The sequence below is a fragment of the Pseudorasbora parva genome, chromosome 1, assembly GCF_024679245.1.
Source record: "Pseudorasbora parva isolate DD20220531a chromosome 1, ASM2467924v1, whole genome shotgun sequence".
Taxonomy (NCBI): Eukaryota; Metazoa; Chordata; class Actinopteri; order Cypriniformes; family Gobionidae; genus Pseudorasbora; species Pseudorasbora parva.
Genome location: NC_090172.1, coordinates 56,287,817 through 56,310,422, shown reverse-complemented (window position 1 = coordinate 56,310,422; position 22,606 = coordinate 56,287,817). Strand labels below are relative to the sequence as shown.

The following is a 22,606-nucleotide window of genomic DNA, read 5'->3' as shown; positions in this document are numbered from 1 at the left end:
TTTTTTTCTCCTTCTTTTCTTTTATAGTTTGAGTTCTGTGCTGAACACAATCTCCCACAATGCTTTGCGGCATTGTTATTGTGTCGCGCAGACATGGCCGCGCTGTCAGGCAGTTCCTCTGAGCGCTGCACGCTCAAAAAGACTCTCAAAAGGTTAATATCCAACACGTCTGCCTCCCCGCGAGCACGAACCCGCTCGGAACCGCTTTACGTGATCTCTTTGGAGCGCTACGGCAGAGACGCGGACTTCGGTGTCCGTTTCCCGGACAGTATTTCGATGTCAGACAGTCTGTTTGACGCCACTATCACGGATGGGGACTGTAAGATCCGCGCGTCTCTGGATCCCGCTGTAAACAGACTCGTCAGCGTGAATAAGCTTCACTGCGGCTCCGTCATCCGGAATGTGGAGTTCAGCCGCGGGGAAGACGACGACGGGTCTTTTCATGTGTGCAGTCTGGAGGTGGACAGACTCTCCGGCGGTGATGCGGCTCTCCGGGCTCTCTCATCCGTCAATGTGAGGTCCCTCCCGTGGATGGGAGAAGAGCCGAGTGCGAGCCCGCTCCGAGCCCGCAGGAGCTCTTACCTACCGCTGTGGAATAACCACGACTTCTGTGGAGAGATGTGGCGGGAAACGACCCCCTCTGAACCCGACGCAGAGGACTCTGGAGATGAGATAGATGGTGTGTTAAATAATATATTTCATTGAGGAATAATATATTTATTTGAACTCACTCACTGTTCATCCTTTTCACCTAAGTGCCTACCCTCTGAAACAGGGGTTTTCAAGCTTTATAATGCCAAGGACCCCCAAATTTATGAGGGACCCCCTTCTTAAAATCCATTAATTTATTTTTATGTATGAAAACATTTTTTTTAAAACTTAGATAAATAGAAAGGGCGACATTATAAATACAACTTATTGTTTACCAACTTAAATTGGTTATACTTAGGCCTAATGTTGGACGAATAAACCCGAAGAAGAACATTTTCAATTAACTTAGTTGACACTAAGATGAGAACTTAAAAAAAAAACAACAACAAAAAACACCATAGGTATTTGCGACAACTAAAAAATCGATGTCAAATAAGGGGATAGTTTCCTCAAATATGAAAATTTTGCTTATGATTTACTCACCCTTACCCTGGATGACTTTCTCTTTTTTCTGTGGAAAACAACAGGAGATATTCTGAAGAATTGAACCGTTTTGGTGACTATTGATTTTTATTGTATGAACAAATAATAGACTGATTAATTTCTCAAAATATATTCTTTTAAATTCCACAGAAGAAAGAAAGAAACTCATACAGGTTCGAAACAACACGAGGGTGAGTAAATGATGACAGAAATGACATTTTTAGGTAAACGATTCCTTTAACACCGTTGTAATCTTTATGTATTCTTTGTGAATGCACAAAAATGCCACCCAGGTAGGCACCTGAACTTGTCTGGCTATCACCAGACCAAGCTCAATTTAAGGTTGAACATTGGTCTGGAGAGTCACTCTGGTCTTAATATGATGATGAAAAGTGTTGCTGTTCATGCAAATGCTTTTGTTTCTGGTGGCAGATATTGGGTCCACGGTTTCACTCGCAGAAGTACGCCGGCGTTTCTTGAGTGGATCTCGCCGGTACCGGGGCGCCCTGTGTGTGCGGATCCTTCACAAATCCAGACTGATTTATTATGGGAAAGCAGATCAGAAATGTGAATGTCCCTATAAGGTGAGTGGTCAACTACGAGACTTCCTTTTCCACGCAAATTTCTAGTACCTATACCTATTTGGTCATGTTAAAATATGTAATAAGATGAATATTTTTTAATGTGTTGGTGCAACATTTTAAAGTTTTTATGCATAGTTAAACATTTAATGCATGTATTAGTTTTGGAAAGAATTGCTTTTGTGAGGAGGAATCTTAAGTAAAAAGTATACATGTAATATATTATGATTCTGTGTTAAGTTTAAGACATTAAAAATGTATTAATGCATATGTATACCCTGTGCTGAATATAGTTTAAGATTGCAAATGACCGTTTACCAAAGAGAGAGAGAGAGGGAGTTTAAGTTTATGACATTAAAAGTGTATTCATGCATATGTATAAATACATATCTATGAATACACACACTGGATACTGTGCTGAACTTAGTTTAATTTTCCTCATGACCGTTTACCAAAAGGAAAAGGGAACTCTTATTATGAAGTCCCAGAAAGTGTGGTTGTTGTTGTTGTTGTTTTTCCCCAAGCACGAAGGCTAAATAAACGGGTGATCGTTGAACTACTGAAATGTGTATTTTGGTGTAACAGATTCTGGATCATATCGGTTCATTTTAGTGATTTTATTGTATTGGTCAGTATGTATTGACTGATATTGTGACGCTTGCATCCACCTAATGTTGTTTTTTAGATTTTAGTTTATGTTTACCAGCAAAGATTTAACTATATTTCTTTAAAAGCCCAATGCTTTCTCTTCCAAACCATTCTATCAACTATTTGTTCCCAAAATTAATAGTTTTATCTGTATGTCATAGTGGGAAAATGCCTAATATCACTTAAGTATCACAACATTGGTTTGACATGGAAAGTAACTTCTTCCATCCATCTGTTTTTCTCAGGCGGAGTTGCAGGTTGGTGATGGCTCATCCACTGCCTGTGTTGTACTGTGGAACACAGTCTGTCTGGAATGGTACCGAATCCTACATCCGGGTCAAGTTGTAAGATTGTGTCACTACAGAGTCAAGGAGAGTTACAGCAGCCGCACGGGGCAGGAATCAGAGCCACACATTGGTAGGAAGAATTATACCCTTCTCACATTTAACAAGTTATGACATATACAGCCATTCAAACAAGGCCGGGTTGAAGTGTGACCTGTTTTAGCAGGGTCCCAGGGGATATGTTCCCTCATGATTTTTAGTTATTTGATTATTTATTTGTTTATTTTTGCAAAATTGTCTTTCCTTGTAAAATATTATGTATTTTATGTTATTTAAGCATCTGGAATCGTATCATTTTTACAGAATGTTGTACTTCAAAGTGTCATGGGATGTCAAACTTACGTTGCATAACATTTTAATTTATTGAAAAAGTTTATTTCCTACTCCCTAATTCATCCGGCTCTTAATTTCAGCCATGTCATCTCTTGAATTATATGAGCCAAGTTTTTCCTATCAGTCATCATTGGAACACATTTTACACGTGCGCAAACTGATTGTTTGATCATTTCAAGAAGGTCCAGACTTTAACTCTAGATTTTAACTTGTAATTACACTTATGAAAAATACCATAGTTTTTGTTAATTTATTTATTTTTTTATTTAATTAGTTTATTTATCAGGGACAATGTACAAAATACATTAATCTTACGAGAATATGTTTTGTACCAGAATTATTTAATGCTAGTTTCCATCTGCAGTCCCTGGGCAGGTGCACACAATATTAAAACATTACATTACAATGACTTTCAGTAGCACTAACAAATACATACAATATTAGAAAAACACTAATCAAAAAAACATCACAACCTAAAATATATACTACATAGTCAAAAACATTTTACACTTTTGTAATTGTTGCATTTGTTGCAATAAGGCTATATTTACAGGTGAGACCATTGATGGCTCCTAGGTACAGTGTATAGGCCTAGCAGCCTACACAGTTAGAAACTATAGCCACAACATGCCACAGCTGTAATATAAATCTAGAGTGAAATTTCTATTCCCTTAACAGATTAACTTTCATAAATTCTATAACAAATTAGTCAAAACTTACCACAATAAATACAATAGAATGCAATATATTCTAGTAAAGGTGGTCATGAGTAGTTTAAAATGCTTTCTAATTTATGTTGGTGGAAGATGATGTCCCCCCATCAGTCTTTAATGTGGTGGTTTTACATCATATTTGACTTTCATATTTGAAAGCGTTTTAAAGTGAGAATTCAATAGAATACAAATGGGTTGCACATTTTATAATCAGCGATGGGATAGGAACGGCTCACGCAAGTCTTATCACACTTTTGAAACGTGCTGGTGAGCGCGCGCAGACTATACGATGATCCGCTCGCAACTCAGGTACAAATAAATAAACCAATTCAAGTCATATTGTGCTGATAATTGGTTGTATAGTTTCTTTTCACGTCTGGCTATTGCGCTTTCCATTAGGTTGATAGGGGGAGAGTAGACGGTCTTTTGTGGCTGTGTGAACGCATCCATTCTCATGAGTGTTTACACTACAAAAGCGATCCAGTTTAAACTGTTGTCGACTATCTTTGGAAGTGTTGAAAGTGGACAACCTCAAAATATGTTAGACTCTGTCTACACCTGTATTCAGCCCCTTCCACTTGTAATTGGATCAACAAAACTGCTTCTCAGTAACAGGTGTAAACAGGGCCTATGTTGTAGTATATGATTTAGATGTAGATAGATATTTGTTCTCATGTATAACATTTTGTATTCTACCATCTTCTCTTCATCTTTTAGAGATCAGTCTTAATTCCAGGAACCCCACTGCTCAAATTAATATCATCCCCAAGAACCAGATTTCTCCAGATTGGGTTTTGCCAAGCCTGCCTCATTCATTCATCTGCAGGTATGGATGCTAAATTACAATCTCAATACATCTTACATTGAAATCGAAGATAATAATAATAAATAAAAAAATAATAATAATAAATAAAAAAATAATATATATATATAAAATATTAAAATTATAAAGTATTTTGTGATCATGCTTTACAGACAGGAGCTTCCTAGTTGTCCACAAGGCCACATCTGCGATGTCATCGGTGTGGTGGTCTTTGTTGGTCGACCAGAACGTGTCAGGAAGAAAGGTGAGATGTTTGGTAGCACACACAGAAATATGCTTTATCTTAAGCCAATTGACTGAAATATTTTTTCCTTGCAGATGGGCAAAGGTCAGAGCTAGAGGAGTATCGGTGGCTCCAACTGATGGATAGAACATCAGAAAAGCCAATCATGATCAAGCTTTTCTCCACATCACAGCCTGACATTCAGAGTCGTGTCTATCCAAGTACTAAGTCACTCTGTTTTCTCTTTGTTATTCTCAATCTCTGCCCTGTTATTACAGACAAACTGTATTGTGTTTTTTTTGTTCAATTCAGTGGCACTAGTTGTCTGCACTAGACTAAAGCTTATCAGATGTGCAGTTGACAGAGCTACAACTTTTGAATATCTCACCAACACGTCACTGACCCAGATTTACTGCACAGGTAAATAACACACATAAACACCTTTATAGATCAGACATATAATATAAACTACCTTTCAATAGTTTGGAGTCAGTAAGATGTTTTGTTGTTGAAAGAAATTAATAATTTTATTTAGCAAGGACGCATCGAATTAATGAAAAGGGACAGTAAAGACACGATAAAAAAAAAAAAAGCTGTTCTTTTGAACTTTGTATTCATCAAATAATCCTGAAAAAAATGTATCACCATTTCCACAAAAATATTAATAATAAGACATGCTTATTGAATAGCAAATCATCATATTAGAATGTTTTCTGAATGATCATGTGACACTGAAGCCTGACAAGCCAGACCCACATCAAGATGTTTGGTCTGGAAACTCACCATTGACAGCTCAATCCGAGGGGCGGATAAACGGTTGTCTTTCAAACTCCCTCTGCATGCGATAGGAGAGCGCTACACCAACCAGAGCAACGAAGGTGAAGCAGAGCTTGTTGATAGATTAAACATTCGCCGTATCCGGTCGGCTAAACTCTGAACACATCTTCCCTTTTTAAGAATGACTTCAGTGCCGTTCTTTGTCCTTTTCTCAGAGAAAAGCTTAACTCCAAGTCTTCCAGAGTCGCGGTCAAAGCTGATTCGAAAGACCGCCGCCGTTCACCAGTTTCTGTGTTTACTAGAAGCACGCAAACGCAACTCGGCCGTCGTCATTATGGCCCCGCCCACCGACTCTATACACGATGTGATTGGCCCGGCAAGAGTTAGGCGATAACAGCTCAGAAGGGTATTGAGAGTTGCTAGATGACACTCGCGGGCAGATTAGATTTGCTGCCGCTAGGGTGCGTCTAGATTTCTAGGCTAGTGTCACTGAAGACTGGAGTAATGATGCTGAAAATTCAGCTTTGATCACAGGAATACATTACATTTTGAAATATATTAACATAGTTATTCTAAATTGTAATATTATTTCACAATATTACAGTTTTTGCTGTATTTTTGATCAAATAAATGCAGACTGAGCATAAAAGACTTTTATATAAATATTATATATAAATATTAAATATATATATATAAATTATTATATATAAATAAATATTTTCTATCAAGTTTTGGACCCTATATTCATTTCGGTTCATGACCCCTTTAAAAAGTCTTACAGATGCCAAACATCTGAATGGTAGTGAATGCAGACTTATTTGCAGAATTGGTAGAATCCACTGCTGTCATTTGCAAACATGAAAACAGGCACAGGGTCTCACCCCGTGATGCCATACAGAGGTGTACGGCCCATCCGCCAGTTTCTTCACTGGCTGAAGCAGGTAGATGAGAGCAGCCTGCTGGAAAGAGCCGTGATTGGAGGATACTTCAGCTACCCACCACTTCCTGTTTCACTGAATAGCTTCATGGAAAACAGACCAGGTGAGCAGCAGAAAATGACTTGAGATTGTTTGTTGAGTTTGCCAGTGTTTAAACGGCAAATATATATATATTTTTGATTGGACCAAGCATAGAAAACGTTTTTAATGGCAACCTGTTCCGAGTTTAGTGTAAATTAATTCAAGACTCAAATGTGTTGCTGTAAATTCAGCTCTTCCTGTGGCTAATTTTATTGTGTGTGTGTGTGTGTGTGTGTGTGTGTGTGTGTGTGTGTGTGTGTGTGTGTGTGTGTGTGTGTGTGTGTGTGTGTGTGTGTGTGTGTGTGTGTGTGTGTGCAGGGAAAGATGGTCTCATCAGTGGAGGAGAGATGAAATTAGAGTGTGAGAAGTTAAATTATAGAGAGAAACGTCAGTTTGCTATTCAGTGTGTCGTCACTGCAGCCTGCTACCACCATAGAGAGGTACGTACTAGAGTGCGGATCGGGCCGAATTTTTCTGTCCGAGCCTGGCCCGCGTCTGACAGAGCAGTAACCGAACCCGACCCGAGCCCGACAGTCATTAAAATATTTATGTCTGAGCCCGACCCGAGCCCAAAAGTTAAAATCAATTTTTTTCCTCATATACTAATGACACTTGTTTGTGTGGAAAACCCGGTTTTATTAAGCAACTGTAGGAAGGCATTCTGAAATGTTTACAGACGAGTGCATCAGCACGCACATGATGGGGCTACAAACGTTACACAGAGCCCAATCGAATAGCCAACTGAAATTAAATGAACAAAGGTCTGCTAAAAATGGCCCAAGCTAACAGAACAAAACATTAACGTAACACAATTGAAATGCTTATTGAAATGAAAGTCATCTTACCATTTTTCTCAAACTGTATGGTTATTAAATCCATCAAAGTTTAGGCTAATCGAGGTTTTATGCAGAAAAAGGATTGCATCTACTGTGAATGGCTTTAAGGCTATCTTCCTCTTCTCGATGGTCCTGCCCGCAGCGCTGAAGTTGCGCTCACTGGAATGACAAGGATGCATCGGGCAATATGCACCTACGTGGTGCGCGTTGTTGTCATGGCGACATAAACAAATTTCTTCATGCAGGAAGACGGATGTTAGGGTAATATTTTACATTTATTTTACTCACAAAAACAAACCATTGCATCAAGTTAAACAGGCCCATTGGCTACTTGCATAATAAGCAGTTTTAAATTTGAAAGGTTCAATGCCTTATCGATCTGACGTGACCGAGCCCGAACGTCATTTCTAAATATCTGTCTGAACCCGGCCCGGCCCGTTGGGTACCGACGGGACCATAGACCATCAGGCTCAGGTCGGGTATCCATCCTCTAGTACAGGGGTGTCAAACTAGTACACGGTTGCCACAGCCCTGCAGAGTTTAGCTTCAACCCTAATTAAACACACCTGATCCAGCTAATCAAGCCATTTAGGCTTATTTGAAAACCAGAGGTTTGTGTGTTGGAACAGAGTTGGAGCTAAACTCTGTAGGGCTGTGGCCCTTCAGGAACTGAGTTTGACACCCCTGCTCTAGTACGTACATGGACAGCAACAAATAACACACACTATTATACATTATACACTGACATAATACTGGACTGTTCAAAGGTTTGGGGTGGTATGTTTCTAGAAGTCTCTTCTGCTCACCACAGCTGCATTCATTTGATCAAAAAATACAGTAAAAACTGTTATCTATTTAAAAATGTTTTAATATGCAATTTATTCATGTGATCATTGTCAGCATCATAACTCCAGACTTCAGTGTCACATGATCCTTCAGAATTCATTCTAATATGTTGATTTGCTACTTAAAGGGATAGTTCACACAAAAATTAAAATTGTGTCATTTACTCTTCATCAGGAGTAATCATTTACTCTTCATCAGGTTGAAAAGGAAGGCTTTTTGAACTTGTGTTCAACAGAAGAAAGAAACTCATGCAGGTTTGGAACAGCTTGAGGGAGAGTAAATGATGACACAATTTTCGTTTTTTGGTGAACTATCCCTTTAAGACATTTCTTAGTATTATCATTATTATTATTGATTGTATTGAAAATAACAATATTATTAAATATTGATACATTTATTTAGTATTCTTTGATGAATAGAAAGTTAAAAAACAGCATTGTCTTTACTGTCATTTTTGATAAATTTGATGCATTTTGCCGAATAATATATATATATTTTAATGAAATATCTCTGTAACACTTTAGAATAATGGTCAACATTATGCATTAGTTAATGTATTATCTAACATGAGCTAACCATGAGCAGTACATTTGTTACAGTGTTAGTTCATCTTTGTTAACGTTAGTTGATAAAAATCCAGCTGTTCATGTTTTGTTCATGTTAGTTCTCAACGCATGAACTAATGTTAACAAGATTTTAATAAAGTATTAGTAAATGTTGAAATTAACATTAACAAAGATAAATAAATGCTTCACAAGTGCAGTTCATTATTAGTTCATTCATGTTAACTAATGTAACTAATGACCATTATTCTAAAGTGTTACCAATACCTCTCTTATACCTCTAAAGAACAATGGGCGAACACAGTATTCAGATCTTCCTTCGGCTCCACTCAGTCCTAGAGTGCCACGCCAAAGAGAGGGGTATGTGTGTTATTTTGGGTTTCTGATATCATATGTACTGAATAGTTCACCCAGAAATTATCAAAAATGTTCTTGTATGTCTTGTAATTTGTGCCCTCCTTTGGATTTTCTAAGAAAGACAAGCTAATGAGATTAGATCTTTACTAAATTTTCAGAACTAGGTGAACTATCCCTTATAATTGTTTTCTACCACAGGTCTGAACCTCACAGGACGCCTGTGAAGCGGAAACTTTTCAGCAGTACTAGCCCTAGAAAAAGGTAAGAATGTGTTTCTGTCCGATACAGAAGAACTGCTGTTAGATTAATAATTATAATAATAATTCACTCTTTCTCAGGTTGGCACCACCTCTGCAACCATTTTCCACAGAGGAAGATGCAGAGACGGGTAAGAGGATTTATTGGCGTTGTTAAACAATTACACAAACCATACAAATTCTCTGGTATTCTTCTGTGTCAGTTTGCAGATTTTCAACCCGCTTTGTATTGTTATAGTGTCAGTAATAAATGAACATCATTTACTCGTTCTCTGTGTTAAATGCACCGAGAAAGTCCCTTTTGAAAAAGTCTTTTGACAGCTCCATGGCTTTCGTGAAAACTACAGATTGTACTTCCGCATTTGTGTATTCCTGCCCATGGACATTTGGATCGAGAGAGGGTTATTAACAGAACAGTTATTGAAAGAGTAGGTTTATCACGCAAAATGTTATCTTTTTTGTCCACTCTTTAAACAACATTATGGTAAAAAGGCTCTTCCAACAACTTTCATTGTTCGTGACAACATTTTCCTTTTCCTTTTCTTCTAAATGAACTGATGGAACAGCAGTTTCTTTCAGTTTTTCCCCTCCATCTGAACTAAAACACTGGTGTTAACCCCTGGTCATCCTGATTGAAATGGACACTATAAACAGATTTTCCGCCGCATGCTACAACGTTTCTGGACCCTTCATTTGAAACTGAAAATATCTCCTGCTAAATGTTTACTCTGTGAATTATTGCGCCTGTAAACAAAACAAGTCGACACAAGTTTGCTAAGGACCATTTCCAGCTCACTTTATATTAGGTGGCCTTAAGTACTATGTACGTACATCAAAAAATAAGTACAATGTACTTAATGTGTTCAAATTGTATTGCAAAACACCTTTGCTGATATTGAGGTGGGATACGGGTACAGTTAGGGACAGGTGTGGTGCTGTGGGTCAGTTTAGGGGGAGGGTTAGGGGTAAGGGAAGTGCCAACTGTGTAATTACAAATGTAACTACAGAAATTAATTAGACATAATTACATGCAGGTATTTTTTAAAATGTAAGTACAATGTAAAAACATGTATGTACACAATAAGTGCATTGTATCAAATGATTAATTACAATGTTAGTACATAGTACTTAAGGCCACCTAATATAAAGTGGGTCCAGCATTTCCTACTCAAGCAAGGTGGTAATTGATGAATGAGAGTGGCCTTGGACGGCAACATGGCTGGTGCATTATGGGTGTTGAAGTTCTCCTACGTATTTGGCAAAAGGGAAGAAAAAAGCCCCTTTTCTCAGTTTTCTCTAGTCAGCCTATTTTGCCAGCTGTGAATTACCAAAGCAGCAACCTCCCACAGTTTCTCATGAAGCCAATACGGAAGTGACTTCTGAAACTGCAATTAATTGACTGGCCGCTAGGGACAGGCTCCAAAAGGGATCAGAATCTCCCCATGTTAAAATGCCCAACTTTACAGCAAGAATAAAATGCTTACAGCCTGGTACAAATTGTGGTTTTGGTCTACTTTTGCCCATTTATTTATTTATTTATTGGGGGGGGGGGGGTACCTATTAGTTTAAATTATATTAAACCTTAAAGTTCTGCATAATTAAAGGCGTGGCCAGTGACAGGTGGATTGCCGCTGATGTCACTACTAGCCTTTTGTCTGCTGTGTGTTAGCTCCACTCACTCCACCTGTTAGCTCCTCTTTGATCATTTTCATATGGTGTGAGTGTTTATGTAATTACCAGAGGTGGGACAAAGTCATTGTTATGCAAGTCACAAGTAAGTCTCAAGTCTTTGCCCTCGAGTCCCGAGTCAAGTCGAGTCAAAGATGAGTCAAGTCTCGAGTCGAGTCAGAAGTCAAAGCCAACAAGTCTCAAGTCGAGTCCAAAGTCCTACCATTTTAGTTTCGAGTCACTTCAAGTCATCTTACCACAAAAATAAAAATTATACAAATTATGTATGTCTGTAAGATTTGTATTTATTTAAACCTCTTTTTATACAATGACATTAAGCAAATACAGTAAAATAACAGAAAATGTAAATTTTCACAGAAAATGCTTGTATTTCAGCAGCATATTGCACTAGAACAATGCACAGCAGCTTCAGTCCTGTATTGTGTTGACCTCATATTGCAAAACAGTTAAACTTTCAAATAGATATGGGTCCTTTTAGCCTAAACTTAGGGCCATTATGGGAATATTGTTTAGCTTATTTTTGGTTTAATTTGGTTTACTTTAATAATTTAATTTATTCAATTATTTTGTTTTGCTATACTTTTTATGCCAGCTTGCCATGGCAAAGCATATGACTTCAGTTTCTGGAGGGAAAGGGCTTTCTTATGACTTTTGAAGCAGTGAAAATATTCTTAATATTGCATACACTGAAACTGAAATATTATTGTATACCGTAGTGTATAATAGACAATGAATATTGACACAATAACATTGATATGAGTAAAGAGTTCAAATACAACATGTGAGGCTATAGATTTTCTGGCATCTGTTTCCTATTCTTCTCAGGTATGAAGAATACCTAGAGGGGTGGGGGGCCCAAAACAAGCCCAATATTATTATATTATTTATTATCATCAGTATAATTTATGATTAATAATGTATCAATAAATGTTGCCTGCAACATATTAAATTGAAATCTCGTGGAGTTTAAAAAGCAAATACAGATGGGATTTTACAAAATTCTTTAAGTTGCAATAAAGACTGTGAACAGAAGAGGTTTGTAGATGGAAAAAGAGAAAAAGTGACGTGAAGGATTATGGTAACTCCAGTCGGAGTTATTGCACACATATAAGGAGCAGTGGTGAACATGCACACTATAAACTGTAAAAAGGATAAGCCCTGCATCTCAATGTGCAATCTGCCCTAAAGAGTGTTGAAAATTACTAATGTCACATAGCTACTATTTAGGATTAATATGCACTTTTTTTACAGTCTATGATGGGGAGTTGGTGCCCAGGAAAACACTGAGAGCGCTGCAATATAGAGACATGTTTATAATAATATACATTCGAACCATACCTACTGTTATTATTAGTAGCCTATACTTTTTTTATTATTTATTTTTATAATAGCCAAATAATAATAGTCATAATAAATAGCCTACATTATAAAAAAAATATTTTTTTAAATTAAATTAGGTGGCTCCTGTTTCCTCTCCATCTCTGTATATCTCTGCTGGTTGCATTGTTTGTAAAAAATGATAATAAAATGTATTCGTCTATTTACGTCTACGAACTCTCATTACATTTATAACATCACATCACATACCTGCACGTTGAACGCGATTTTTCTTCAATGAAGGGAAGGAGGCAGGATGTATGAGGACGAATGACTACAGCACTTGTATCGTTGCACTATGGCTATTAGCTGTGAGAAGACAGTGTCAGGCAATGTATTTGGACAAAACAGCGACCATAAATGTTAAGAAACGAAGTTGCTTGTCATATTTTCCTAACAAGCAACCACATTTTTTAAAATAAGCCCAAAAAACCGCGACCCGCAACTCGAGATTTTTTACCGCGACTTGCCAAAAAAAGAAGCCCAAATAAGTCACGTGTTATACGCGGACTTGGTAGCTATGGATACTGTCGAATCAAACCAATGTGGGACTACAGTGATTGGATGTCGTGACTCGTGCTGGCAGCGCGCGTGCACTCTGCATGCATACAGGTGCAGCTTTTTTTCACTGATAGCAGCGCGGCCGTGTGAAAGACAAATTGCCAAAAAGTAGCAAGTCTTCCCGAGTCATAAGGCTCAAGTCCAAGTGAAGTCACAAGTCATTGATGTTAAAGTCCAAGTCGAGTTGCAAGTCTTTGTACATTTTGTCGAGTCGAGTCCAAAGTCATCAAATTCATGACTCGAGTCTGACTCGAGTCCAAGTCACATGACTCGAGTCCACACCTCTGGTAATTACCCCTTTTATACATCCTGCACAAAACTTTACAGATACCCAGACATATATAATACAGACAGATAATGACATGTATCCCTTGTCAAAAGCAAATTTGCTCAGATTTGCATTGGATTTCTAGTGAAAGATCGGTGTCCCTGTGCCCTGCAGATTTTTCTCTGTTTGATGGAGCCATGGAGTTTCTAGTCGGAGAACAGGACGATGACAGTAATGATGAAGATGATGATGAAGAGTTCTCGACGCCGCCCACTAGTCCCATGACCTCACGTCTGGGTCTGACACGTGTTGCCATTGAAACTCTGCCACGGGTTTTTTGTCACGAGCGACGTCATGTTCAGGCTGTTGCTGTGGGGATGCAGGTTAACAGCTTTCACAAGCTCCTCCCACAGAGAGAGCTGGAGTCATTTAGCCCCGCCTCCTGCTACACTGGCTACTTCACTCTGACAATGAGAGGTGCACATTTAAAACAAGTCAAAGTGTCAGTCACAGCACATTTATAGTATTGTGATGAAATGTTTTATTTCCCGTGTTCATAGCTTTATCAGATGGAGTGATGCTTGATAGTCTTTTTCTGCCTGCTGCCCCGGGAAACTTGCACTGGATGCCCCTCCCCCTTTCACATGATAACTCTTGGGAGTCTATCCTATCACACGGAGGATTTTCACCACATGCCCCGCCCCCAAGTCCTGGTAAATATGAGAATGGGCCTTATTTATTTAGAACAAATTTCACTTTATAAAACACTGTTTATAAATCCATTCACACTTAAATTGTCATATTTTAGCTAATTTGATAATGCTTTCCTACTAAAAATAGTGTCGTACACTTTCTGCTGAATGATTCTATATGAGGAGAAACGTCTTAAATGATTGTGTAATACTTTCATGTAATAGGTAAAAAATGTTCTTCTAGTGATTAAAGTAGGTTAAGGTTTACAAGCTGTTAATTTCGTAATATTTAGTTACAATTAAAAATGTATTAATTAAAACTACATCCATAAAGGGATATAGAACCTTTTTTTCTGAGAGTGATGGGCAGGACATAATCTTCTTTCTAAAATATCATATTTGACACAATCACAAGATTTTTATTCATACTGTATTCTGACAAAACAGGGATTTTTTTCAATATGATATAGGTATAAAAGGAACTCCACAATTAAAATGTGAAAAGATAAAAGAATAATAACGAAATTAAACTGTGATGATCCCTTTATTTATTTTAATTATTTTTAGTTCCTGTGCACTGTAAAAAAAAAAGTCAGTTTTTGTTGGTTTAACTTAAAAAAGTAAGTAACCTGGTTGCCTTAAAATTTTGAGTTTATTGAAATTAAAAATTTGAGTTGATACAATGAAGGAAATTTGTTTAATAAATAGAAACTCAAAATATTTTTGTATCTGAACCACATAAAAATTTTTGATAAATCATGAAAATAGCACAATTTGGCATGTTTCACTGCGTCATCAGAAATAAAACACACACAATTACCCACAAAATCTTTTAATAATCTTTTAATAAAGGTTGTCGAATCTCAAAAAAAATTCTTTGTATTAACTCAATTTTAATTTCAATGAACTCAAAATTTTAAGGCAACCAGGTAACTTTTTTTCTAAATAATTTTTTACACTGTGGGTCATAAAATAGCTAAACATTTACATCTGGTTTCTCTTTCTTCTCTAACAGCTGACATGATCGCCACGGCAAATCAGTTGACCAATCAAAGACTACTGTGTGTGTTAGATGTGTGTGCACTAGGAGCAGAGAAGATGGAGCTGGTACTAAACCGTGCGTTTCCTTTACGATAATAGAAGCGCTCTGGAGATGGAAGGACACATTGATATAAAAGAAGTTTGTATGATTTTATACAGCTGTTTTAAACAGAATCACCCTTATTTATATATAAATTATTTATTTATTGACCAACAAAACTTGTTTTTTAATTTTGAGTACTATTGAGGATGGTTCCATAAGTTTTAATATCCGTGGAAATTAAATTTCCACACACCACACAGTCTTGTGTTGCACTGGCTTCGTTGAGGGATTGGCTGTGGTGCATGATACTCAAAGGGTCAAGACTTTGTCATTTTCATAAACAATCTCGCCTTTGATTATGACACATCTGATGAGCTCCTGATGGCCCCCGAACTGGTAGACCAGATGTTCCCACCTGCAGCACAGGGAAAGAAAACTCGAATTATAACAACCGCCGAACAAGTCCCATCAAGCAACAAATCTGAATCTGAATCTCAATAACGGGTTTCATATATTGAACCATTTGTATGCCTTAATCAAACAACTTGTGTGCAGTGTTACCTGGGAAAGTTACCATTAAACGTAATGCATTAAAATATTGCGTTACTCCCTGAAAAAGTAACTAATTATGATACTTAGTTACTTTTATTGAAAGTAATGTGTTGCGTCTCTTTTGCGTTACTTTTTTTCACCTGAGCTGAGCCTGTTTTGTTTTATAACAAACAAACAAACAAAAAGTTCTGTAAATATGAATATAAATATATTAGTTAAATAATGCAAATGTAAAAGACCTTTCATACTAAAAGTGAAATGAAGCAGGTGAAGAAAGTTCAATGCTTCAGCAATAAAAAAAAGAAAGAAAAAAAAATGCAAATGTGATGATTACCTAGTCATTTTTGCTTATTATTATGTTTGAATTGGATAAAGTGTCAGTAGCAAAGACACTGGTTAATAAAGTGAGATTAAAAACAGTATATTTTTGTTATTTAAGATTTATATTAACATTTATACACTCTGCTTATTACACACATGGTGTAAAGTGGATTCGGACACACCCTAAGTGCACCTGCATTCAGACCATGCACTCAGATATAATATTCTCAGGGTGTCTGCAGGGTTTTAAAAAGTATTAAAAAGTGATAAATCAAAATTGCCAAATTTAAGGCAATTAAAAGTGTTAAATGTGGTCTCAGAGGTATTATTTTTTTCAAATTAGGTATTATTTTTTCAGACTATCGGGTGACCTATTCTGATTGAAATTCTATCTGCGTTCGCGTTAGTTTGTTTAGATATGGGCTTTAGCATATCTGGGCACATAATCAAAGATCTTTCGTCTCCGTCTCAGCGTATGTTTGATGCTGACGTCATATTCAGTGGTCGTTCGGCATCATCTCAGAAGTCAGAACACTGCGCGCTCAACAGAAGTGGCTGGCTTACGTTTTATTTTAGGCTTGCTTCAAGGCATATCTTCAATGACTATCCTCATAAGAGCAATCCTAAATGATTTGTATAAAGTCTAAAATGAACAAAAAGAGTTGTGAGAGAATAAGGCGAGATCCATAGACAGTAAACAGTGAGATCCGCGTGTCTGTCTGCTCTTAAAGGGACCGCAGCCAATAAAGCTTCCTGTCAGTAAAGTTAAAGAACAAAGGGAACAGAGAAAATGACTCGCTGCTCTTGACTAAATAACTTTTGTAGCTTTAATAAGGATTAACTATTTAATTTATAGTTTTATGCAGTACAGACTGCATATAACTTTGATAACTTTTTTACATTTCTGTATATTTCCTAACTGTTAAGACTTGAAGGGCAGGAGTAAACATGACATTTATTATGGGTTTATGTTAGCATTGTTTTAAGTTTACTTAAATTAAAAACTGTTATTTTTGAAGCCTAATAATAAATATATATAAAAAAAAATCAGTATATGTATTAATATCAGTAATACTGTAATACTGGCCTTCATTCATAAAAAGATGCAATTTAAACAAGTATTTAAAATATACTGTCTTTATGTTGTTTCTGCATTAATTTGATTAACTGTGAAATTATTATATTAAAAGATATAATTTTAAAATATGAAAAAATGTGATTAATCTAGTTAAAGTTTTTAATCGATTGACAGCACTGGTTTTTAGTATTTTGTTAAATTCAACAACTTATCACAGTTATAGAAATGTAATATTTGGCTCAGGTTTTGTTGTTGGAAAAAAAAACTAAATAATTGAATTGCTGAATTACCAATTATTAAATGAAATCAAATGTGTATGCAGTAATGCTTCTCCTTAACCAACCTTTGTGAATGTTGAGATGTATTTTACTGTGTCTGAATGATAACTTTTAACAGATTTCCTCCTGCTGTCGATTCTAAATCTATTCTTTTTTTATATGTTATATATGTCAAAATCTGTGTAAATAATAGAAAGGTCGCTGATTAACACTTGCAATTCAGTGTCGTGATGGTTTTAAAAAATATTCTGATGGTAGTAAAAAAGGTATTAAAAAGTAGTAAATTTAACTTAAGGATTGCTGTATATACCCTGTATTCTGAGTTTAAATTTCACGGTTTTAATTATTTTTTAGGAATAATAACCTAATAATCATGTTTAAACTGCACACACAATGCCTCTGCACTTACTCCTGATTTCTCTTAACGTGGACAGGAGACGTTAATAAATGGCAAAAAAGTGAGTTGAAAGTTGTGTTATTTGTTACTTGAAAACGCAACTTGCACTACTTGTAATTAGTTCCCCCCCAACATTGCTTGTGAGGATAAGAATTGACCCTGTAGCTCTCCAGCTACTGTATGTGTGTGAGCTAACCGTGGTGCATTGATGATCACAAGGTCTCCCTGTTTCCCGATTTCAAGCGACCCATGCGTCCGCGAGCGGTTGAGAGCGTAGGCTGCGTTTATGGTGCTCGCGGCCAAAGCTTCCGGCATAGACATCTTCATCATCACACAGGCCAAGTGCATCACCATAGGCTAATGAACAAACAGACAGATTATAAAGAGGTCAGGTCAAATATCTACTGCTAATATTTGTTAATAAATATGATGTTTGTGTGTTATGGTTACCATTGAGCAACAGTAGGCATTGGGGTTGAAGTCACTCCCCAGGGCCACTATGACTCCGGCATCAAGCATATCTCTCGCACGTGGTGGAGAAAGCCTTCGACACAAGGAGAATCAAACCCGTTATTATTTATAATTATTTTATTGCATCGTAGCATTGCATAGATAAAGGAAAGGAAAGGTGAGAACATCAACGTTGTGGTTATTTACCTTAATATGTAGGCAGTGGTGGGTAGGAGAACCGCTGATGTTTTAGCTTGTGCCATGGCAGCGATTCCATCATCCGTCACTTCTTCTAAATGGCTGATGGCTAAAGCATCAAGTTCTGCCCCAAGCTGTTCGATTGAAAGACAAAGAGGAGACACAGATTATGCAAGAACAACACCATTTGAAAGTTGTGTGCGAGAAACTCTGCTAGTTTGCAAGCATACATGTGCCGAGTTCATGGGATGGAGTTCATCGCCATGAAAATTGACGTTGAGGCCCATGTCTTTGCCAGCCTGGAGTATGCGACGCGTAGAGTTCAGATCGAACACGCCTTTCTCACAAAATACATCAATGTTGTCCACCTGCAGATCCCCTGAAGCCATTAGCTGATTTATCTTGGGCAACTGCACTGCCACGATGTCCTGAGTGGCTTCTTCCATAGTTTTACCTCTTAATACACAAAGAAAATAAGATGCGCAAATTAAAAGTTGTTTATACTACTGTTCAAAATTCATCTATCTATCCATCCATCCATCCGTCTGTCTATCTATCAATCCATATATCTAGATGTTCATTATCCATTCATCTATCTGTCTTTCTATAATCTATCTATCATCCATCCATCCGTCTGTCTATCTATCAATCCATATATCTATATGTTCACAATCCATTCATCTATCTGTCTTTCTATAATCTATCTATCATTCATCCATCCATCTGCCCGTCCGTATGTCCATTCATTCATCTATCTATTCTTCTGGCCATAGTCTCTGTCCATCCATCCATCCATCCATCCATCCATCCATCCATCCATCTATCTATCTATCTATCTATCTATCTATCTATCTATCTATCTATCTATCTATCTATCTATCTATCTATCATCCATTCGTCTATCTATCTATCTATCTATCTATCTATCTATCTATCTATCTATCTATCTATCTATCTATCTATCTATCATCCATTCGCCCATCTATCTATCTATCTATCTATCTATCTATCTATCTATCTATCTATCTATCTATCTATCTATCTATCTATCATCGATTCGTCTATCTATCTATATCTATCTATCTATCTATCTATCTATCTATCTATCTATCTATCTATCTATCTATCTATCTATCTATCTAGCCGTCTGCTGTCTACCCATCCGTCGATCTATCAGTCTGTCTGCCTGTCTGTCCATCTTATCTATCTATCTATCTATCTATCTATCTATCTATCTATCTATCTATCTATCTATCTATCTATCATCCATTCGCCCATCTATCTATCTATCTATCTATCTATCTATCTATCTATCAATCTATCTATCTATCTATCTATCTATCTATCTATCTATCTATCTATCTATCTATCTATCAATCTATCAATCATCCATTCGCCCATCTATCGATCTATCTATCTATCTATCTATCTATCTATCTATCTATCTATCTATCTATCTATCTATCTATCTATCTATCTATCTATCTATCTATCCATCATCCATTCGCCCATCTATCTATCATCCATTCGCCCATCTATCTATCTATTTATCTATCTATCTATCATCCATTCGTCTATCTATCTATCTATCTAGCCGTCTGCTGTCCACCCATCCGTCGATCTATCAGTCTGTCTGCCTGTCTGTCCATCTTATCTATCTATCTATCTATCTATCTATCTATCTATCTATCTATCTATCCGTCCGTCCATCCAAGACTGACGATTGGATGAACTTGCCTTATATTTAGTTATATATTACATTTTTGTGTGTTTATATCTGAACAAGTATGTATTTTTTTGTTTATTCAGAAACTTTAGGATTGACAAGAATCAATTTCAGGACTACACTAAACTACATGTACTTTATTATATTACAAAAAAAAACTGCTTTGAACAATTTTGTCCATGATAAATTGTATGTACTTGGGTACTGCATGGGCTCCGCAGTATGTTGCTGATACCCCGATGGGCATTGACTTTCTCGCTGAATCAATCACCCTCAGCATCTTGAGTTCAGTGTCCAGCTCAAGTCCATATCCGCTCTTACACTCCACCAGCGTGGTTCCAGCTCTCATCATGCGCTCCAGACGGCTCTTTAACCCTTCTAATAGATGCTGTTCGGTTGCTGAGCGAGTGTGTGCCACTGTAAAATGAATTCCACCTCCTGCTTCATGCACTTCCATGTATGAGGCACCAGCCAGCTGTACACAGAACAAGATATCTTTTCACACCAATACTTATAGCAATACAAAATGCAAGAGGAGAGATAGATTGAACTAAATAAAAGCAAAACCTTCATGGCAAACTCATGGACTCTGTCTCCAGCCCACACTGGATGTGTGTGTGCATCAACCAGACCTGTGAAAAGATTATTTAACCTTTTTTTTTTTAAATATAAGGATGTGTAAACAGAAGGGGTCAAACTGTTTATTTTAGGTGGAAGATGTAACACTTACCCGGGATAACACACATGCCGGAAGCATCCAGAACATTGTCAAACTTTGCTCCTTTAAACTGAGACTCAATGATGTCTGCCGATCCAACAGCTTTAATTAGTCCATCACTACACACACGCACAGACACAGCTAAATCAGGGCATACCATAAACTTAAATTGTTATTTTTAAAAATATTATTTATAATTAATTATATCGCTGTTTACATTGGTTACATTAGTTTATATCTAATTTGTTATTGACCTGACGCTAACGGGGTGGTTTTCGCGGGAAATTACGTACAAACGTCACGAGACGGCCCAATTGCGTCTCGTCATTTCCGTAAATAGAGAAAAACATCTCTCCGGCTACTTTGACGTATTTACCTTGAAATTGTGCATGGGTGGCGTCCTGTTGTCACAATTAACGATAAAGGTTAAATGGCGACAGAGCTCGTAATAAAATGAGAATCAACGTTACTTTCCGGAGATCTGAGGTATTTGGTATTTTGAGGCGGAGGTGGCATTTTTATTATTTAAAAGGTGAGTAAGGTATTTTATTGAACAGTTAACATATGTACATGTGTAAATCTCGAACAGAGTTATTGTGTATAAGGGCAATATTCATTCGCACATGCAAAGCCGGAGCACAACCAAAACAGTGTTCTTCCGCAAAAAGCTGCTTTTGTTTTTACCGCCAGAGGGCTAAAAGTTACATATAAACTTTTATATAAAACCTTATCGTTAATTGTTACCAAAATATTTACTTTTGATTTACCATGGATCCATTTTACCAGTCTGGACATTTTAATTTTTTGGGGATCTCATTTCTGAGGACAATTTTGTCCATAAAGTAGTTCATACAAAATGTTAGTTTTATAAAGTATGACAATAATTAATCTCTCTTTGAAGGAGCTATATGAATTTTATTTTTAAATAATTCTCAATATTTTGAACTGTTTTGTGTTTTATCCTAAACATAAAATGTACTATAAGAAATGGCTAATTATTCAAGTAGAAGATCTACCAGATCATTAAAGTTTTGCAAGCATTTATTTGCATGCTAAATTCACCACGCAATAAATAAAAAGACAATCAGTAATATAAAGAATTCATCTGACTTACTGTCCAATCACCACACTGCCATTCTCAACGACAGCCAGACTCTGCATCCCGTTCCTGGTAAGATACTTTTCACCATTTCTACAAACTAAGACCACTTGGGTTGCATTCTTGACCAAAAGTCTAAAACTGCTGGAAGACATTTTTAATTTAACTTCAGTGTAGGTGTTTCAGAGCAGAGCTCAGTGATGAAAGAGTGGGTAAATATTTAGCAACGCCTAAATTAGGTAACGTGGCCGAAGGTCGGAAGGGAAACGGGCCGCTAAATTGCCAATGGTCAGTGAGGGAGGAGCTCATGTTTGGATTCAGACGACTCTGGATAAGGAAAACAAATGTTATTTTCCTTGAGCTTCTTACTGCAATTGACTTATTTCAAATAAAAAAAAGTGTAAATGCACAATACTATAACATATTGCGTATCTTTTTCAACATGTATAGTGCGAATAAATGTGAATTATAGTGACAAGATTAAAAAGTACCTCGTCTTTGTTTCTAGTATTCGCCATTGAACTCCTTTATAGTCTTTAATGATCACCATACAAAAATATGCCGAAAATATAACACCTCCATTTCCCCTTTCTTTTGCAAATTCCCAGAAAGAACTAGTATATTAAAAAAAACCTAGTATATTATTCAGATATAGATTTATAAA

At 36.8% G+C, this 22,606-nt stretch overlaps 3 protein-coding genes across 3 annotated transcripts in view; 2 read left to right on the top strand and 1 right to left on the bottom strand.

Annotated features, from left to right (window-relative positions):
- The first annotated feature begins 20 nt into the window (after positions 1-20).
- si:ch73-71d17.2 (RPA-related protein RADX) lies at positions 21-15,196 on the top strand. Its single transcript, XM_067445461.1, has 15 exons — positions 21-679; positions 1,567-1,718; positions 2,609-2,780; positions 4,471-4,579; positions 4,729-4,820; positions 4,895-5,020; positions 5,112-5,219; positions 6,444-6,617; positions 6,914-7,035; positions 9,127-9,200; positions 9,396-9,458; positions 9,536-9,585; positions 13,524-13,826; positions 13,910-14,062; positions 15,057-15,196. Exons 1-15 carry the CDS (start codon positions 94-96, stop codon positions 15,176-15,178), a joined length of 2,406 nt encoding a protein of 801 aa, XP_067301562.1. The 5' UTR covers positions 21-93; the 3' UTR covers positions 15,179-15,196.
- On the bottom strand, positions 14,438-22,166 carry amdhd1 (amidohydrolase domain containing 1). The gene is made up of 9 exons (XM_067445491.1): positions 21,958-22,166; positions 20,856-20,962; positions 20,693-20,757; positions 20,323-20,600; positions 18,630-18,855; positions 18,409-18,533; positions 18,202-18,295; positions 17,948-18,108; positions 14,438-15,540 (listed from the first exon to the last, which is right to left on the bottom strand). The coding sequence occupies exons 1-9, from the start codon at positions 22,095-22,097 to the stop codon at positions 15,435-15,437; spliced, it is 1,302 nt and encodes a 433-aa protein (XP_067301592.1). The 5' UTR covers positions 22,098-22,166; the 3' UTR covers positions 14,438-15,434.
- ntn4 (netrin 4) overlaps positions 21,117-22,606 on the top strand; it is a 38,076-nt gene continuing 36,586 nt past the window's right edge. Inside the window, exon 1 of the mRNA XM_067445474.1 lies at positions 21,117-21,375. Within this exon, the coding sequence (XP_067301575.1) occupies positions 21,297-21,375 (79 nt within the window). The 5' untranslated portion in view covers positions 21,117-21,296. The remainder of the gene's footprint in view (positions 21,376-22,606) is intronic.